General features: G+C 38.8%; 1 protein-coding gene across 1 annotated transcript in view; it reads left to right on the forward strand.

Moving 5' to 3' along the window:
• LOC136872809 (endothelin-converting enzyme 1) overlaps window positions 1–18,078 on the forward strand; it is a 260,882-nt gene that overhangs the window by 224,680 nt on the left and 18,124 nt on the right. The window contains exon 16 of the mRNA XM_067146647.2: window positions 16,177–16,315. Coding sequence (XP_067002748.2) covers window positions 16,177–16,300 — 124 coding nt within the window. The 3' untranslated portion in view covers window positions 16,301–16,315. The remainder of the gene's footprint in view (window positions 1–16,176; window positions 16,316–18,078) is intronic.

Below are 18,078 nucleotides of genomic sequence, written 5' to 3' on the forward strand. Positions count from 1 at the left end.
GGTTATGTCCCATTGGGAGATGGAGTGGCAGGCCATTCCACTTCCAAATAAGCTGAGAGCGATAAAAGGAACAACGAAGGTATGGAGGACTTCCCTTTGGGCTTCGCAGAAGGAAGCAATGGTATTATGTCTTTGGACCGGCCACGCTATCCTGACTCACTCCCATCTATTGAAAGGAGAACCCCATCTGGTGTGTACTTGCGGTGATCATCTTACCTTACGGAGTGTGTGGACCAGGTCGATCTGCGCCGTAGTCTTAACCTCCCGAGTACAATCTCCCTTATCTTGCGAGATGACGAGCAGTGAGCAGACCTTGTCATCTGCTTTATGAGGGATAGTGGTCTGTTTTATCATGTGTAATGATGTCCTTTTTCCTAGTGTATTTGTGTTAATTGTGCTTTTAACCCATTGACTTCATTTTAGTTTGTGTTGCGTATTTTGGTGTGTTATTTTAATGTCTAATGTAAATTATGTATATATATCTGTACTACCAGGCAATGCCTTATTCCTTTGTTTAATGTATTTTCTCTTATTATATTAGCAATAAGGCATTGCGAATTAGATCCACTGATTGATTTAATCTCATACTCATTTCTCTTCATCACCATTTTTTTAAACTCTAGTCGGTGGATACATTTTAAAATTTTAACTATCATATATTGTGTCGTCCATCTCGTTGCATTAGGGGCCAATGACCTTCGATGTTAAGCCCCTTAAAACAACAAGCATCATCATCATCAACTCTGCCACTGAGTAGCCATGGCCTTTCCAAGAATTCTAAGGTTCGCATGTTTCGATACCATTCTGTGAATTTGAGAAACTTTTTGTAGAGGCTAATACAGGGACATTTGTTTACCTATTCAGGGGATTACATAAAATTAGCTTCTTGTTCCATATCGCACTTTAACAGATTCACAACGAAGTATTTTTTATTTTTCACCTTGTTGATACATTAGTTGCTTAAGGCAACTTATTGGTTAAAAGTGGTACATGTTTCGTATATTATAAACATTTTCAGCCACATAACACTGTTTAGATGAAAAATTCATACATTGACAAAGTAACAATGCTTTGAGAGAAAGTGTCCTTAAATTAGCATAAGAAGATTAAATGACAACATTAAAAACAAAATACTCAAAAGAATATATAAAAATTCTTTCTACAATTGAAAGCAGTCATCAAGGAAGCACTTGTACAATAGTCTATAGAGAATTTATGTCCTGATGTCTTTTCTTAAAATGTTCATGTAAAAAACAAACAAAAAAAATTAGTAATTGTCAAAATGAAGAAATCTAGGTTTCATAATGTGGCTCCTATTACTATTGCAGATGAAAATATCACTAATTCCTAGTTGTTAATACCTTTTTAAACCTGCTTTCCTCTGGAACAGTATCTCCTGTCTTTTTTACAGCCGTGTCTGGTGTAGTTGTGATGTGTTCTTTCTTGTTCACATTCTTGAGGAGGTGGAGCGGGGGTATTGGTGCGTCATTAACTTCCTTGTTGTTACCTTCTGCTTCAAAGGAGGAGGAACATGCCGTAGGGCTATCTGGAGTTGGAGAAATTCTAATTAATTTTCCGTGATCTTTTTCAAGTACTGTATTTTTAAATACACCAGGATTTGATTATATAACGGGTTCTTATATTCTATAGCCTCATTAAGATTATCATTTTTCTTTACAAGTTGGTCTAGATAAATGTATAGATCTTCATACGTGTTCATTAAGCTGCCCTTTTTAAATTTTTTTTATGATGGTGAGGTCTTGTTCTATGATGGTAAATTTATGAACTGTGGTAGTCATGTGTGTTCCCTTAGCTGAGAATCTTCTATGTTTTTCAGCATTCACATGTTCTAAAAATCTTACTTTAAAATTGCAGCCAGATTGTCCTATGTATGTATTCTTGCACTCAAAGCATGTAAGTTTATATATTCCCAAATAAAAAAAAAATTATCTTTTTTCAGAGAGATTTACTGTATCATGGTTGAAAATACTTTTTCATGTTTCTATTGGTGGAAAATGCAATTTTGAAATTTCTCTTAAATAAATTTGTTATTACCAGTATGTTTAGATTATTATATATGAATTTGATGTATTTCTCAGTTTTACTAAGTTCAGTTAAGTTACTAATTTAAATTCTCGCTTTCTGAAAATTTATTAATTATTTTATCCATCATGTTATTGTTGAAACCATTCAAGAGGGTTTGTTGTCAGATAAACAATAGTTCTTTACTCTTTGCAGATTTAGATAATGGTATACTAAACGCTCTGTTAACGTAACTATCAGGAACAACTCGTTACACCCTGAGATCAATGAGTGATGAATGTAACTGCTTTAAAGAAAGATCTTTTCTGTGCCTCAGGGTGTAACGAGTTGTTCCTGATAGTGGTCGGTGTGAAAGTGTATTCTGAAATTATATCCTTTTTCTTCCCTCGTTGTGACTACATCTAGAAAATTCAGTGATTTTTCTATAATAGATAACAGACTCACCGATAGTAAAATTTAAAAAAATATACTGAATAATTTGGATTCAATTATAAAATTCAGTTTAGGAAGAAGAAAGATCACTGAAGTAGTAACCGTGAATCTTGTATTTAAAAATGAAAGAAAATGTGGAGGACACAAAACTGAAGGATATAAGTCAGTCGATTAAACTTTCGAGGAAAAAAAACAAACAAACAAACAAACTGAAAGCAAGTAGCTGTGAACATAATTAATTTTGAGAGAATTTTGAAATTTATTTACTGTCGTCCAAACATTTCTGCCCCTGTAGAGAGAGTGTTTTCTTTGCTGCAAAATATTTGGACACTTGAGAGAAATACATTCCAGCTTTGCTTCAAATTAAGGTGAATTCAGAAAACTCATGTGCAGATTTCTATAATTTCATCAAATAAAACACTTCTTTCTTTAAAGCAGTTACATTGATCAGATAAATATGTTGAACATGTAATAGTAAAACTTGAATCGTAATTGTCCGACTCCATGGCTAAATGGTTAGCATGCTGGCCTTTGGTCATAGGCGTCCCGGGTTCGATTCCTGGCAGGGTCGGAAATTTTAACCACCATTGGTTAATTTCTCTGGCATGGGGGCTGGGTGTATGTGTTGTCTTCTTCATAATTTCATCTTCATCACGATGTGCAGGTCCCCTACGGGAATCAAATCAAAAGATCTACACCTGGCGAGCTGAACATATCCTCGGACACTCCTGGCACTAAAAGCCATACGCCATTTCATTTTGAATCTAAATTGTTACCATATGTGGTAAAATAAGTTTATCAGATTAATCTACCAATTTAAAATATATTATTGTTGTTGTGAAATTAGTTTAAATTTCACTGGTTGTCTTTTCATGTTTAGTGTTGTTACAACATTAGTTAGATAGTAATATTTTTTTATGAGTTTCCTAAAAAAAAATTTGCCTAAATTCGGGAAAAATAAAAATATCTATACTTCTGTGTCCAGAATTCTGGCAACCCTAACAATAACGCTCACAGGCACACCAAAATCACAACTTACACTCACAGTACATTACACACAGTTACATAGTTCGAGCTCTCCCTCTTGTCCTCACTGTTTATTCACACTTATACACACAGACTGTGATCTCTAACACTACAATTTCACTCAGCCACACAGTTACTTTGTTGCCGCTGTAACAGTCCACAGTTCACAGCATGCACACATCCATCTCAAAGTTCAAGATGGTATCCACCGTTCACACACTCCGGTCAGATTCCACTCACAGCCCCATGCCAAAATCCGATGTTCTCTTCCATACTGCACAAAAACACGTGCAAAGTCCTTCTTCCAGCAGCTGGCCCCAAGAAACATGACTCATGGCGACAGGCAGAGAACTAGTCCTTAGTTTGACAGACTGACACTCCAAAGTTTGCCCCACTCAGCTGAGGTTGTCACTCGCACTGAGCTCGACTCCAGTTATATGGACTTACTGAATTCCCATGACTGCGGCACTTTCCACTTTCCTTCGCTCTCTGGCTCAGCTCACATCGAGCTGAAGTGACTGCTCACACTTGTCCTTCGCCGTATATAAGAGGGCCATCCTTTCCACATACATTGGCATTTACATGTGATGAAATTCATTTTTGGGTCCGCATTAAAAGTATTTGTATTAAATAACACTAGTATGTTTTTATTGTTCACCCACCTATTCAATACAATACAATCTTAAAAATTAGGACTTTGTCCTTTTCAAAGTTGTTAACATAAAATTAATACATTGGATGGTACTATCTGCGCACTTTGTAGCGATAGATTTAAACTCTAGTGCTGCATCGGTCGACTTCGGTTATCTTCGAGATTCGTATTGGCAACCTTTGAAACACAAACTAAGAATCGCTTATCATCGCTGTGCGACATCTGGCGTACGCTGTAAGTACTCGTACTGTTGTTGTTTACACAGCAAAGCCAAACTATAGAATTCATGCTAGGAACACATTTCACATCGGGAAATGTTATATAGTATTATATATTGTGTGTGTGATACAGTTGTTGGCGTTAAGATAATAAAGGTTTAGAAAATTCATATCGATCGATCATATTATCGATTCAATTCAGATTTCATTTTCATTCAGTTGGCAGTACTACCGGAACCGACAGTGCTCCCTTCTTACTCCTCAACCGAGTGCAAAAATCTATCACTAAAAAGTGCGTGTACTATACATGTTTCACCTATGAATAGTAGGCATCATCAGCCTTATTTTTTACCTTAGGAATAGATCAGGTACCTGACTGGAAATGACTTATGAATACTGTTAAAAACTATATCTTGTAAAATGGATTAGAGATCATCAAAGAACTATTACAATATAAAATGTAGTATACTATTACTTAACAGTATTTATGTTAATAATTGAGTCTAACTTACTTACTCCATGGCTCTACGGTCCCTTAAGGACCTTGGCCTTCTTGACCACAGGTCTCCAGTCGTCCCGATCTTCAGCCTGCCTACGCCACCTCCTGACTCCAACGGCCCTCAGATCAGTCTCCACATCCTCCAGCCATCTCATCCGGGGCCGACCTCTCCTTCTCCTGCCCCCAGGGTGTCCTGTCAGTGCTTTCCTTGGAAGTCTTCCCTCCTCCATCCGTTGTACATGCCCCAGCCATCCAATTCGTCTCATTTTGGTTGATGTCACCAAGTCCGGCTCCTTATACAATAATCTTATTTCTTCATTTGTTCTGATTCTCCATAAATCTCCCTCCTTCACCGGTCCAAATATCTTCCTCAGTACTTTCCTTTCCCACACATTTAATCTCCTCTCTGTGGCCTCAGTCAATACCCATGCCTCACTCCCATACATAAGCACTGGTTTAATTATTGTTTTGTAGAGAGTCAGTTTTAATTTCCTGCTTAAGTTTTTACTTCTCAGAAGGGGATTCAGTGCCCTGTAGGATCTGTTGGCAGCCTTAATTCGATTTACAATATCTGTCTCAACTTTATTTTCTGATGTTATTACTGAGCCAAAGATATGTGAAGCTATCTACTGCTTCAAAGGTGTAACCATCCACTTGGAGTTTTTCAGTGTTCCTTCCATTTCTCTCTGTTACCATATATTTAGATTTAGCCTCACTTATCTCCAAGCCCAAGGACCCAGCCGCATCTTTCAGCTCCCTCAAGGCAGTTGTAAGTGCCTCGTTACTTCTAGCAGATATCACCACATCATCTGCATAAGCCAAAATTTGGATCAGTCTATTGTAAATATTACCACCTGGATTAGTAGTTACTGATCTTACAGCTTTCTCCAATACTAGATTAAATAACACTGGTGATAAGGGGTCTCCCTGCCTTAGGCCTTCTTCGGTTCTGAAAGATCTTGACAGACTTCCCTGCACTTTTACCTGACTTCTGCTGTTCTCCAGGGTCATCTTAGTCAATTTTATTAACTTCTGTGGGAATTTAAACTCCTTCATTGTTTCCCACAATGTTGATCTCTTAACTTTGTCATAGGCTTGTTTAAAATCTATAAAAAGATGCCCTAGTCGAACGTTGTATTCATATGTCTTTTCCAGAGTCATTCTCATGGTGAAAATATGGTCCATCGTCGATCTTCCAGGTCTGAAACCAGCTTGGTACTCCCCTATAATTCTTTCTGCTCTACTACTAACTCTCTTTGTTATGGCTGTAGAGAGGATTTTGTATACTATACTCAGTAAGGATATACCTCGATAATTCTTGCATTGCATGCGTGACCCATTCTTATGTATAGGACATATATTTGCTAGTGTCCAGTCCTCCGGCATTGTACCTGTTTCCCATACCTTTTTTATTATCTCGTGTATTTTCTTCACCAACACTTCTCCTCCATGTTTTACCATTTCTGCTGTTATGAGGTCATTCCCTGGGGCTTTACTGTTCTTCAATTGTTTTATAATATCTCTTATTTCTTCAATCAATGGTGATATCATATCGTCTGCATCCTCATCTCCATTCTCCTCATCCATCTCTTCCTCCTCACTCTCATCTCCATATTCACCCTCCTCATCTCTCTCTGAAGTTTCCATATGGTCTGATCCTTGTTTTTCTTCATTTATTGGTCTGACAGAAAGTAATGTTTCAAAATGTTTTGCCCATTTTTCCAGAATTCGTCCTTTCCCAACAATGAGTCTATCAGTCTCATCCTTAAGCATATTCACTCTGGGTTGATATCCCTTCTTTACTTGTCCAACCCCATGGAAGAATTTTCTGCCTTGTTTGTTTTCAAAATTCTTCTGCATTTCATCCACTCTCTCCTTTTCTTGTTCCTTATCAATGTCTTTGCTATTCTCCGTTTCTCTTTAAAAACTGCAATATTATTTCGAGTGGGTCTCTGTAGCATTCTTTGTCGGGCAAGATTTCTCTCTTCCAGAACCTTATCCACTTCTTCGTCATACCATTTATTTCTACTCTGTTTCCATCTCTCTCCAAGTACTTCCTGCGCCGTTGTATTTATTGCTAGCTTGGTTTCCTCCCACATTGTGTTGATGTCCACATCTCCGTTTCTGCCCATCTGTAGCTTTCTTTGCAGCCGGTCTCTATACTCTTCCTCCTTCTTCTCATCCCTTAACAGTTCTACATTATAGATCTTGCTCTGCTCAGCTCTGTCCCTGGGTTTAATTGCCAGTCTTTCTCGGAACTTGATCCTCACCAGTATGTGATCTGAATCACTGTCTGCACCACGCATGCTTCTCACATCCATTATATTGGATGCATGTCGCGCATCTATCAGCACATGGTCTATCTGGTTCTTTGTCAGACCATCCGGTGATATCCATGTCTCTTTATGGATCTCCTTATGGGGAAAACATGTGCTCTTAATCACCAGCTCCTTGCTAAAGGCAAAGTCAATCAATTTCCACCCGTTTTCATTTGATTCTTGGTGTTTACTATGATATCCTGCCACTGGGTGGTTTTCTTTCTCTTTGCCTACTTTGGCATTATAATCCCCTAGGACAACTTTAACATCATACTTGGGCAACTTGTCATATACTTGCTCCATTTTTTCATAGAAATGTTCTTTCTCTTCCTCATCGGCATCCTCTGTTGGTGCATGGACACTAATTAGTGATATGTTGGCGAATCTCCCTCTCAATCTTAACCGGCATAGTTTGGGGCTTATTGCTTCATATTCAATCACATTATGACTGACTGATTTCTTGACCATAAACCCTGTTCCTATTCTATTTTCTTCCTCCCCACTATTGAACAAAATGTAGTGCCGTAGATCTGTCACCTCGATTGTCTTCCATCTTATCTCCTGTAATGCTGCCACATCTATCTGATATTTAAGTAATTCCTCCTCCAATTTTCTACCAGCTCCAGCCTGAAAGATACTTTTCACATTCCATGTTCCAATATATCCATATCGTTGCCATTTAGCGCGCTTTAGTCGTCGTAAGTTTGGGACCGTCCGGTTATCTTGATTTGGTTTCTGAACAATATGTAGTTTTGTGGTAGTGGAGTTGTTAGCCCCACGTACCAACCCCCAACCTGGAGGACCAGGGTATCACTCTTAGTCTGGATCACCTTAGACCTGTCCGGCTTGGGTGGCCCTACCAGGAGCATATGCTCCCGCTGGCATAGCTCTAAGGATCATTTGAACACGCAAGCCTCCAAAACACCCAGCAAAATGTATTTTGCCTTCGTCAAGGTGGTGATACCATCGGGAGGAATTGAGTCTAAAAACATGACAATTATTTGAGGATTATGACATAGGTGGTTGATTCTTGACATTAAAAGATATTACAATAAAGATAAAAATCAGAAAGCACATTCCATTTAATTGTCAAATGGCGTGTTGTTAAAAACTCGAGGAAAGTTGAGCATTGGTAATGGTCATTGGTTCTTGAACTTGATAAGTATTGATTATTGCAAGTTATGAATCTCATTCTGTATTGACGGTTATCACTTTACAAAAGAAAATATTTATAAAATCCTCCTATCAATACAAGTCAAGTCATCTGTTAGATGAAGCAAAGTCTATACATGTTTCAGCCTAATCTCAAGGCCATCTTCAGTAGTAAAACAATGATTACATAATATACAAACAAATTAAAAATCGTAATGATGTGAAGTGACAGTCACTGTTGTCAATTGGTGGGTAGCCAAGTGTGTGATGAAATTCCCTTCGACCGTTGAGATGTTAACTTATGTTGACAGTCACTGTCACTTCACATCATTCATCATCATCATCATCATCATTTCCCTTTATCCAGTTGTAGCCGGGTAGGGGCAAATATGGTTCCTCTCCACTTTCTTCAGTCTTTCCACCACTCCTCCTCCAACACTGTGTCCCAGTCCAGGTTTCATTCTATAATGCTACGTTGGATGGTATCCTTCCATCTCAATCGTGGTCGTCCACGGCCTCTCCTTCCTTGGATTTGCATTTCCATCACCTTTTTTGGCATTCTTTCGCCGCTCATTCGCTTTATGTGCCCAAACCTTCTTAGTCGGCTCTTCTCTATTCTATCATTCATTTTTTCCACTCCAATTTCTTCCCGGATTTTCTCATTCCTTATTTTGTCTCTTCTACTCTTCTGTATCATACTCCTCAAGAATTTCATTTCAGCCGCCTGTATTCGATTCTCATCCTTCTTTGTCATTGTCCAAGTTTCCGCTCCGTAAGTTGTTATGGGTACGTAATACATCTTGTACATAGTATCCTTTGCTTCCATTGGCACATCTTTGTCCCATAACATATTTCTTACACTATGATAGAAACAACTTCCAGCTTGAATCCTTTTACTAATCTCAGCATCCAGTTGAGCATTCTCCATTAATTCACTCCCCAGGTATTTAAACGTTTCCACTACTTCCAGGTGCTTGTCTGCAAGTCTAATCTGACCTTTCCCTTCTTTCTCCCCTCTAGTCATAACAAGAGTTTTACTCTTTTCTACACTTATTTTCAATCTACATTCTTCAATCTTCCCATTCACCACGTTCAACTGTCTTGAACCTTCCTGTCGTCTTCTCCCCAAATCACAATACCATCTGCAAATAACATCATGTTCATTTCTCTTCCTCCATATGCTGCTTTTGCTGTTCTCATGATGTCATCCATGACTAATGTAAACAGGATTGGTGATAGAACACTTCCCTGTCTCAGCCCACTAGTTATTTTGAACCAACTTGTCCTGCCAACTTGTGTTTGCACGCAACTACAACATTCCTTATACAATGCCATGATCATTTTTATTAATCCCTGTCCAATTCCTTTTTGCACCAGACTGTCCCAAACTTTCGTCCTAGGGACACTGTCATATGCCTTTTCAATATCAATGAATGTCATCACCATATCATTCCCGTACTCCCAATGCTTTTCCATTAGTTGTCTCATAATGAAAATGGGTTCTATTGTTGACCTTCCACTTCTGAAACCAAACTGATTTTCCTGTATCTGCTTCTCAACCCTCAACCTTATTCTACTTTCCAGTATCCTTTCCATTATCTTAGCAACATGGGATATTAGAGTAATTCCCCTGTAGTTATTCAAAACTTTCTTATCACCTTTCTTGAAAATTGGGATGATTATTCCTTTTTGCCAATCCTCAGGGACCTCCTTATTCTCCCAGACCTTCCTGAGAACCCGATATGTCCACTGCAGGCCTACAGCTCCAGCTGCCTTTATCATCTCCACTGAAATTTCATCTATTCCAGCAGTTTTTCCATTCTTCATCTTTCTTACTGCCATTTCAATTTCATTCATTGTAATTTCTTTATCCATTTCTTCGTCAACTAATTGCCTTTCCTGGTCGTCCATTGAATGACTGTCATCTGTTCTTATGTTCAGTAGCTTCTGAAAATATTCTCTCCATCTATTTCTTATTTCTTCTGGCTTTGTTAAAATTATGCCACCTTCATCCTTCACAAATCTGGTGTTTACTTGATCTCTCTTTTTGTTTCTTAAGATACCATACAGTAATTTCTTGCTGCCCTGCGTATCATCTCTCAATGTCTGTGTAAATAAGGCCCAGCTTTTCCTCTTTTCTTCCTCCACTACTTTCTTGGCCAAATTCTTTGCCTCCACATATTTTCTTCTACTTTCTTCAGTCTTAGATGTTTTCCATGCTTTCCATGCCATTTTCTTTTCCTTCACTTTAATCTTTACCCTATCATTCCACCAGTGTGTTTCTTTGTCTTTCACATTTCCTGATGTTCTACCACACACCTTTTCTGCACATCCAACCAGTGCTTCCTTAAATCTTTTCCATTCCTCTTCAACATTCTTCACCTCTGTCCTGGGTACCAAGGGTATTATTTCCCTTTGAAATTCTTCTTGTATGCTTTTCTCCTTCAACTTCCATACTTTAATTCTTTTCTCTCTTCTTAACTGGGGTTTTTCAATCTTTCCAACTTTCAATTTTCCTATCACAACTCTATGATCTCCACCAAAGGCTTCTTCAGGCATGGCTGTTACATCTACAAGGTTCTTCCGGTGTTCTTTCTCTATGATTATATAATCAATCATGGTCTTTGTTCGTCTGTCTCCCCAGCCATACCTTGTAATCTTCTGACTGTTCTTCTTCCTAAACCAGGTGTTTCCAACAATCATTTGATTCCTCTTGCAAAAATCCACCAACAACTCGCCTTCTGGATTTACATTTCCATATCCAAAGGGCCCTACAACATCTTCCTTTCCTTGTCTTTCCATTCCAACTTGTGCATTTAGATCTCCCATCAATAGTACTTCCTTATCTTCTATCTCTCTCTCCACTTCCTCTAAGAAGTCCTCTAGATGTTCATCTATGCAACCAGTTTGTGGGGCATACAACTGAAATAGATCTTTCACGCCATTTTCAAACTGGAGTCTCATCATCATCATCCTATCACTGACGTACTTTGTATATTCCAGATATTCTTGGATTTCTCTTCTAAGTATGATGGCCACTCCATTTTTTGCTTCAGGTCCTCCGCTGTAATACAGCCTGTATCCTTCTCTCAGAGGGATCTCACCTGTACCCCTCTTCTTGGTCTCGCACAGTCCAAGTATGGCTATATCTTTTTCTATCATGAAGTCAACCAGTTCTTCTGTCTTTCCCGTCAGTGTCAGTACATTAACTGTTGCAATTTTGATGTAGTTTGGTGCTGGTTGCCCATTTTTCACAGTTCCCCCAGCACCTGAAGAGCTGCGCGTCACTTTTAGCAGGGGACGCCCTAACCTTTTCCGAGGCACCATATCTGCTTTGTCCATATAGGCTATTGTTACGATGGGCTCACCACACCCAAAGGCATTTTATACCTACTGCCAGGTTCAAAATTAGACCGCCCCTAACATGGAGACAGACGCCTTTCGTAGCCGCTCCTCTGGAGTACAGACACTACGGGTATGCCCCTTCCGCCATCTCCGCCATCCCAAAGTCCACCTTCTCCGCCGTAGATGCCGTTGAGGTCTTCACTCGTAACCCTGAGCTGGGACCCATACCAGATGTTACACACCAGGTCAGTGTGCTCTGGGACTCACATAGGCAGGGGCGCCACTCCCTGGGTAGGGCTGCCTCCGAAGAGGGTCCCTACCTGCTACCTTAACTTCACATCATTACGATTTTTAATTTGTTTGTATATTATGTAATCATTGTTTTACTACTGAAGATGGCCTTGAGATTAGGCTGAAACATGTATAGACTTTGCTTCATCTAACAGATGACTTGACTTGTATTGATAGGAGGATTTTCTGTTGTAAAGTATTGATTATCATGTATATGCTTATAAAGTTTGAAGAATTTTCATATGGCGAGGTTCTTTTTGAGATAATATTAATTAGAATGCTGGTGCCATAGGCTATATTGAAGTTTGTGTAGACGTCATTAGGCCATCTTCTTTGATGTAGTATTTGTGCGAAGAGTTTGTGATAGGTGTGGCTCTTTATTGTTGGACGTGTTAGGTGAGCGTACTAGTCAAAAGGGAACATTGTCAATTGGTGGGTAGCCAAGTGTGTGATGAAATTCCCTTCGACCGTTGAGATGTTAACTTATGTTGAGAGCTTTAGAGCAACTGGCAGTCGCCGAGCTCTTACTTCGCGTGTAAGAGCTTGGCCAGTTCTGGTGTAGTTACTCTCAACACTATCCAAAACTGTTTGCCATGCTGCCAAGGAATTGGTTCTGTTTCCAACTCAGCAGCTTCGCTCCCCAGAATCGCACATGCGCACATATTCCCTCAGTACACTTGCCTCGTTCTCTAAACCTGACAAAGCCGTTGTTTCTCTTTCCAACACTTCATGTTAATTTTTGTTTATGAGTTCCACATGAGCGTATTATTGCTTACACAATCAAGGTGAGGTTTAAATGTTTTAATATGGTTGTGAAAGCATAGTAAAAAATTACACTAGCCTGCAAATTTAAACCTTCTGATCATTGCATAATGTTCATATAGTGATCTTATATATTTCAGGCATGCTAAATCTGGAACAGAATTCAGTTTTCCTTTATCACATCAAGTTTCTTTGCAAAATTGAAATGAATATATCTTTTATGCATATGCAGGGTTTATAAACTATTATCACATGTAAGAAATACTTTTTTTCTTGTTATTGTTATTCATTTGAACACAATTATATTACACTCTTATATTTATGAGCATAACTATTGTATACATAGAACTTAACGGTCCAAAATTCATCATTCTTATTCATTCATAAAATTAATAAAATATGAAGGTAATACCAAAAATAAGGTCTCCTTTTTTTTTCATAAATACATAGACCTGTTTATTTCTAAAATGGTTTACATCATTTTATAGCTTAGACATTTAGCTATTTTTCTACATAATCACCATTTTGGTCGATGCATTTTTGTAGATGCTGTGACAGTTTTTGTACTCCCATGTCATACCGGCTCACCGCCATGCTGTTCAGGAAGTGTGGTCTTCAGTCAGCATACGTGGCACCCATCTTGTGCACACCTTCCAGTATTTCAACTTTTCCGTTAACCCACATGCACCCACCCGCCCTTTGCTCTGACATTGCTAGGAATCCGCCAACTTTTTAGTATGTAACCTGGGTGTTGCAAGCTTTTGGTTAAAACAGTATAGTGGGTGATCGACTGCCTGTATTATCACGGGACCTACTTTATATTATTAAGAAATTCCACACTATTGCTCATGAAAAAAAAAACAAAAAAACAGAACAATACAGAAATATAACACATAAAATTCCCTTTTAAATCTTAAATTTTTCATTAACTTATCTCACCTCGGAAGTTCTTTAATGTGTGCTATGGCCTTAATTGTACGACACAAGCCTAACATTTGCCTGATTTTTAAATAAGGAAATAATAGGAAACCAATACGACATGAGCCTAACATTTGCCTGATTTGGAAATAAGGAACTAATGGGAAACAAGTCACGAGTAAGCGAATGATGAGATTCGAACCTATATCCCAAATACGAACTTACAGCCGTATATCTCACTCGGTGTATTATTATTATTATTATTATTATTATTATTATTATTATTCAGTCTGAGGATCAGTGGTAAAGTGTTCACATTCAGGTACCAAGATCGCAGGTTCAAATCCGGCAGTTGCAATCAGATCTTGAGGGGCGGGAGAACGTTCATTCGGCATTCCATGTTGTACGATATTAGTACGCGAAAGATCTCTGGTGATATATTTCGTTTTCATTCATGCACAGGATTACTAATACCTCCTACCTCACTAACACTGCTGAAATCAGAGCCTAAAACATCAAATATGATTTGAATTTCGCTATTACTGAGCATTTGGCGCGAGCATCTTCCTTCTCAGCCATCTTGTCAACAACAGAATACAGATTTCCCGATCGATATTTTAATCAATTCTCTTTGCCAAAGAAGCATACCAGAGCACTCTGGTGATACCCTGAGACACCAAAATAGATTTCAATTAGAAATGTTTCCAGAAAAAGCCAACAGATGTCACAAATGTCTCCAATATGCGACCTTGCATCCTGGCGTACCAGTCCGCTTGTGGAGTCCTGGCCCAGCCGCTCGAGCACGTACCAGCCCGCTTACGGGTGCATTGAGGTTAACATTCTGTGAGCGGTGCTTTGGGAAACCTCAGGAACCAAAGCGCAGAGATCATCCAGGGTGATCCACCGATCTGATTTTCTCAACCTTCATGACTATCTCGATGGAAATTGACAGTCTCCTGCTCCTTTGTTCGTCAATTGGCGATGGATTTCAATCGGTTCAGTACCTTTTGCATTCAAAAACCGAATAACTGCACATACTTCACACTTGGCAGTAACATCCAACGGGAGCTCCATTCTCAACGGCTGCCAAGCCAAGACTGAGCGCCTCAGCATGGCGTGTGCATGTTTATATGCGAGCGCGGGAAACACACTTCACAATATTGTGACCAACAGCCACACGAACAGAGTTCTGTATTTATAAAAAAATAGGAGCCCTTATTTTTGGGATTACTCTCGTATCATAGAATACAATGATTTCTTCTTGCATACAAGGAAATATACCAATTACTTATAAAAAATTACATAAGTAAGAAAATTCCAAATACATTAGCTTATATGAAGGAACTATCACTATTTGTGATCCAGTCTCTACATTGGTCACACTACAAAACAAGGCTGAAATAGGACTGTAACTACCATGGAGACTCGTTTTCAGACTTTTTCTTGGCAGGGAAGACAAAGTGTTCACCGGAGATTGGCACCTCACATTTTTCACACTTTGAAGGTAGTTTTTTGGTTCTTTCTTTTAGGCAGGAATACACATTCCAATTTGTCTCTGGTTTGAACTAGCTGCAAAGTAGTTCGTTCATGTTCAATTCCGAGGCACTTTGTTATGTTGATCTGTAAATTAACATGAATGCCGTGTAATGACACCCTTGCAATTTTATAGGGCTTCATAATCTGCATTGCCAAATAATACAGGAACTTCCTGCGGATCATTCATTCCATGGTGTTGCATCGGAAGTGACTTGAGCATTAATGTTACCAGTACCAGGCGTAGTGAAAAAAGATACTGAGAGGTCATCTGTAAACATACTCTGGCAACAGTAGAGAGCAATTTCACCTGTACATTTCATCTTATCCACCTTATAACAGTAAAAGTAATGTTATCTAGCTTTATGTAAGCCTACTGAGGATTGGGAATATTTCCAATAATAGGAGCATTAGGGAAAAGAGGATCAGATTCGGCAGGAAGAAGGTTGTCTCCCGAAGTTGTCCGATTACTGTCCTGATGGCTTATCAATATCAGGATCTGCGTATAAGGCTACCTTTAATTGTGCGGATACACAAATTTGACTTTGTTGTCACTCTCTTCAAACAACTCCCCGATAACATTGTCTCTATTTATGACTGAAATTTACTTTTGGCATAAAAATGTTACAAATTGAAATAAAATACCACTATGAATGAGAACCTTAGTTACGCCTCCAGTCGACTGTAGATACAGTGGTGTCGCAAGTACAATTGAAGGTCATGCTGCAGTTTATCACTGTGTCCATCCCACTAATAACATTATTTTAGGAAGCTAAAGGGATGCCCAAAGCGTACACTTAATTTGTTCACAAAGGAGGAAGAAACAAATCTGTGAGTGAGCCCTATGCTCACACATCGACCAGTGGTGTGTTAACCATATTCAGTAGGACATCACTCTTTAGGGTCTTGCAATTTTTTTCCAGCAGTGTATATATCAAAGTTTCTAACAGCCTTTATGAAATTTAAAGAGACCTTTCCTTTTCACAGGGTAAACCATTTCCTATCTCAGTCCAAGGATTTCTCAGAAGTTTTCAATTGCCCAGCAGATTCTAAGATGAATCCTACACATCGATGTGAGGTCTTTCCTGCCCTAAATAGGACACCAGCATGAGTACCAGGATGTGAGGTCAGTATATACAAGTTAATATGTAAGAACTTCAACTGGAAAACTTGAGTTAGTTCTGTAAAAGAGTAAACATACGTACCTTGTTAAGTTCCAGGTTCTGGCTATGCAATACAAAAAAATAGACTTCAGTTACCATGATAATATAGGCTCCGTGCATATGGCAATTTGCTGCTGTGGGTGGGTAATACGAGAACCACTTACAGGCATGTTCATCAATATGCATATGGCAATTTGCTGCTGTGGGTGGGTAATACGAGAACCACTTACAGGCATGTTCATCAATATTGACTGCTGCCTCTGTGGATCAGCGGTAGAGTGTCGGCCTCCGGATCCCAAGATAGCGGGTTCAAACCCAGCAGAGGTAGTCGGATTTTTGAAGGGCGGAAAAAAGTCCATTCGACACTCCATGTCGTACGATGTCGGCATGTAAAAGATCTCTGGTGACACATTTGGTGTTTACCCGACAAAATTCATTAAAAATCTCAGCCATAGACGCCCAAGAGAGTTTTGGTTTACTCGGTCTGCCATCTAGTGGTGGCCTAGAGTAAAACAGAACGTCGAAATTGACGAGCAGACAGCCAGATGGCGTCAGATTGAAATGTCTGCACACGGTAGCTGAGGCCATACGATTATTATTATTATTATCAATATTGACCTTAAGGAGATGGAGTACGTGTGATGTTTACATGCATTTATTCAATCATTTTATAGTGCTATCCTCAAATTATAATTTTTTAATGCCGTAATGTCCAGGCAGAGCTATCAATCAATGATCTGCATTTAGAGTGGTTGCCCAAGTGGCAGATTCCCTATCAACTGTTTACCTCATACAGTATTTACATTTATTTATAATTGTTTACCTAGCATTTTCTTAAATATTTTCAATGAATTTGGAAATTTATCAAACATTTCTGTTGATAATTTATTCCAGTCCCTTACTACTCACCCTGTAAATGAATATTTTCTCCAGTCATTCCTCTTGAATTCCAAACTTATCTTCATACTAAGATCCACTGACAGCTCAAAACATACCACATAGCCAAGCATCTCATCTCCTTACTCCCAAGTCTTCCCAGCCCAAAGTTTGCAACGTTTTAGTAACATTACTCCTTTGTTGGAAATCACCCAGAACATATCGTGCTGCTTTCCGTTGAATTTTTTCCAGTTCTCGTATCAAGTAGTCCGATACATTGGAGCCATACTCTTAACTGCGGTCTTACCAGAGACTTATACACCCTCTCCTTTACATCCTTACTACAACACCTAAATACTCCCATAACCATGTGAAGAGACCTGTAACCCTTAACTACTTTCTTAATATGATTACCCCAATGAAGATCATTCCTTATATTAACACCTAGGTGCTTACATTGTTCCCCATGAGGTACTTTCAGCCCATCCACCCAATTAAAACTGAGAGGACTTTCCTCTTGGTGAAACTTACAACTTGACCTTTCATCCCATCTACATTCATACCATATTCTGATGTCCATCTCACTACATCTATTACTTCGGTGAGCTCTATAGAGAAGCTGTTTTTGTCATAGTTAAAAGTAAATGTGATAGAAAGGGAGGTTTTAAAAGTAGGACTATTAGGCAGTACCATATGGCTGATAAAATAGGCATCAGGGAGTTTTTAAAAAATAACTATGATCAGTGGAATATGGTAAATAAATATGTAAACAGACTCTGGGATGGGTTTAAAGCAATTGTTGAGGAATGTGAAAAGAGGTTTATATCTTTAAAGGTGGTAACGAATGGTA

This window comes from Anabrus simplex, chromosome 4 (assembly GCF_040414725.1).
Source record: "Anabrus simplex isolate iqAnaSimp1 chromosome 4, ASM4041472v1, whole genome shotgun sequence".
Lineage (NCBI taxonomy): Eukaryota > Metazoa > Arthropoda > Insecta > Orthoptera > Tettigoniidae > Anabrus > Anabrus simplex.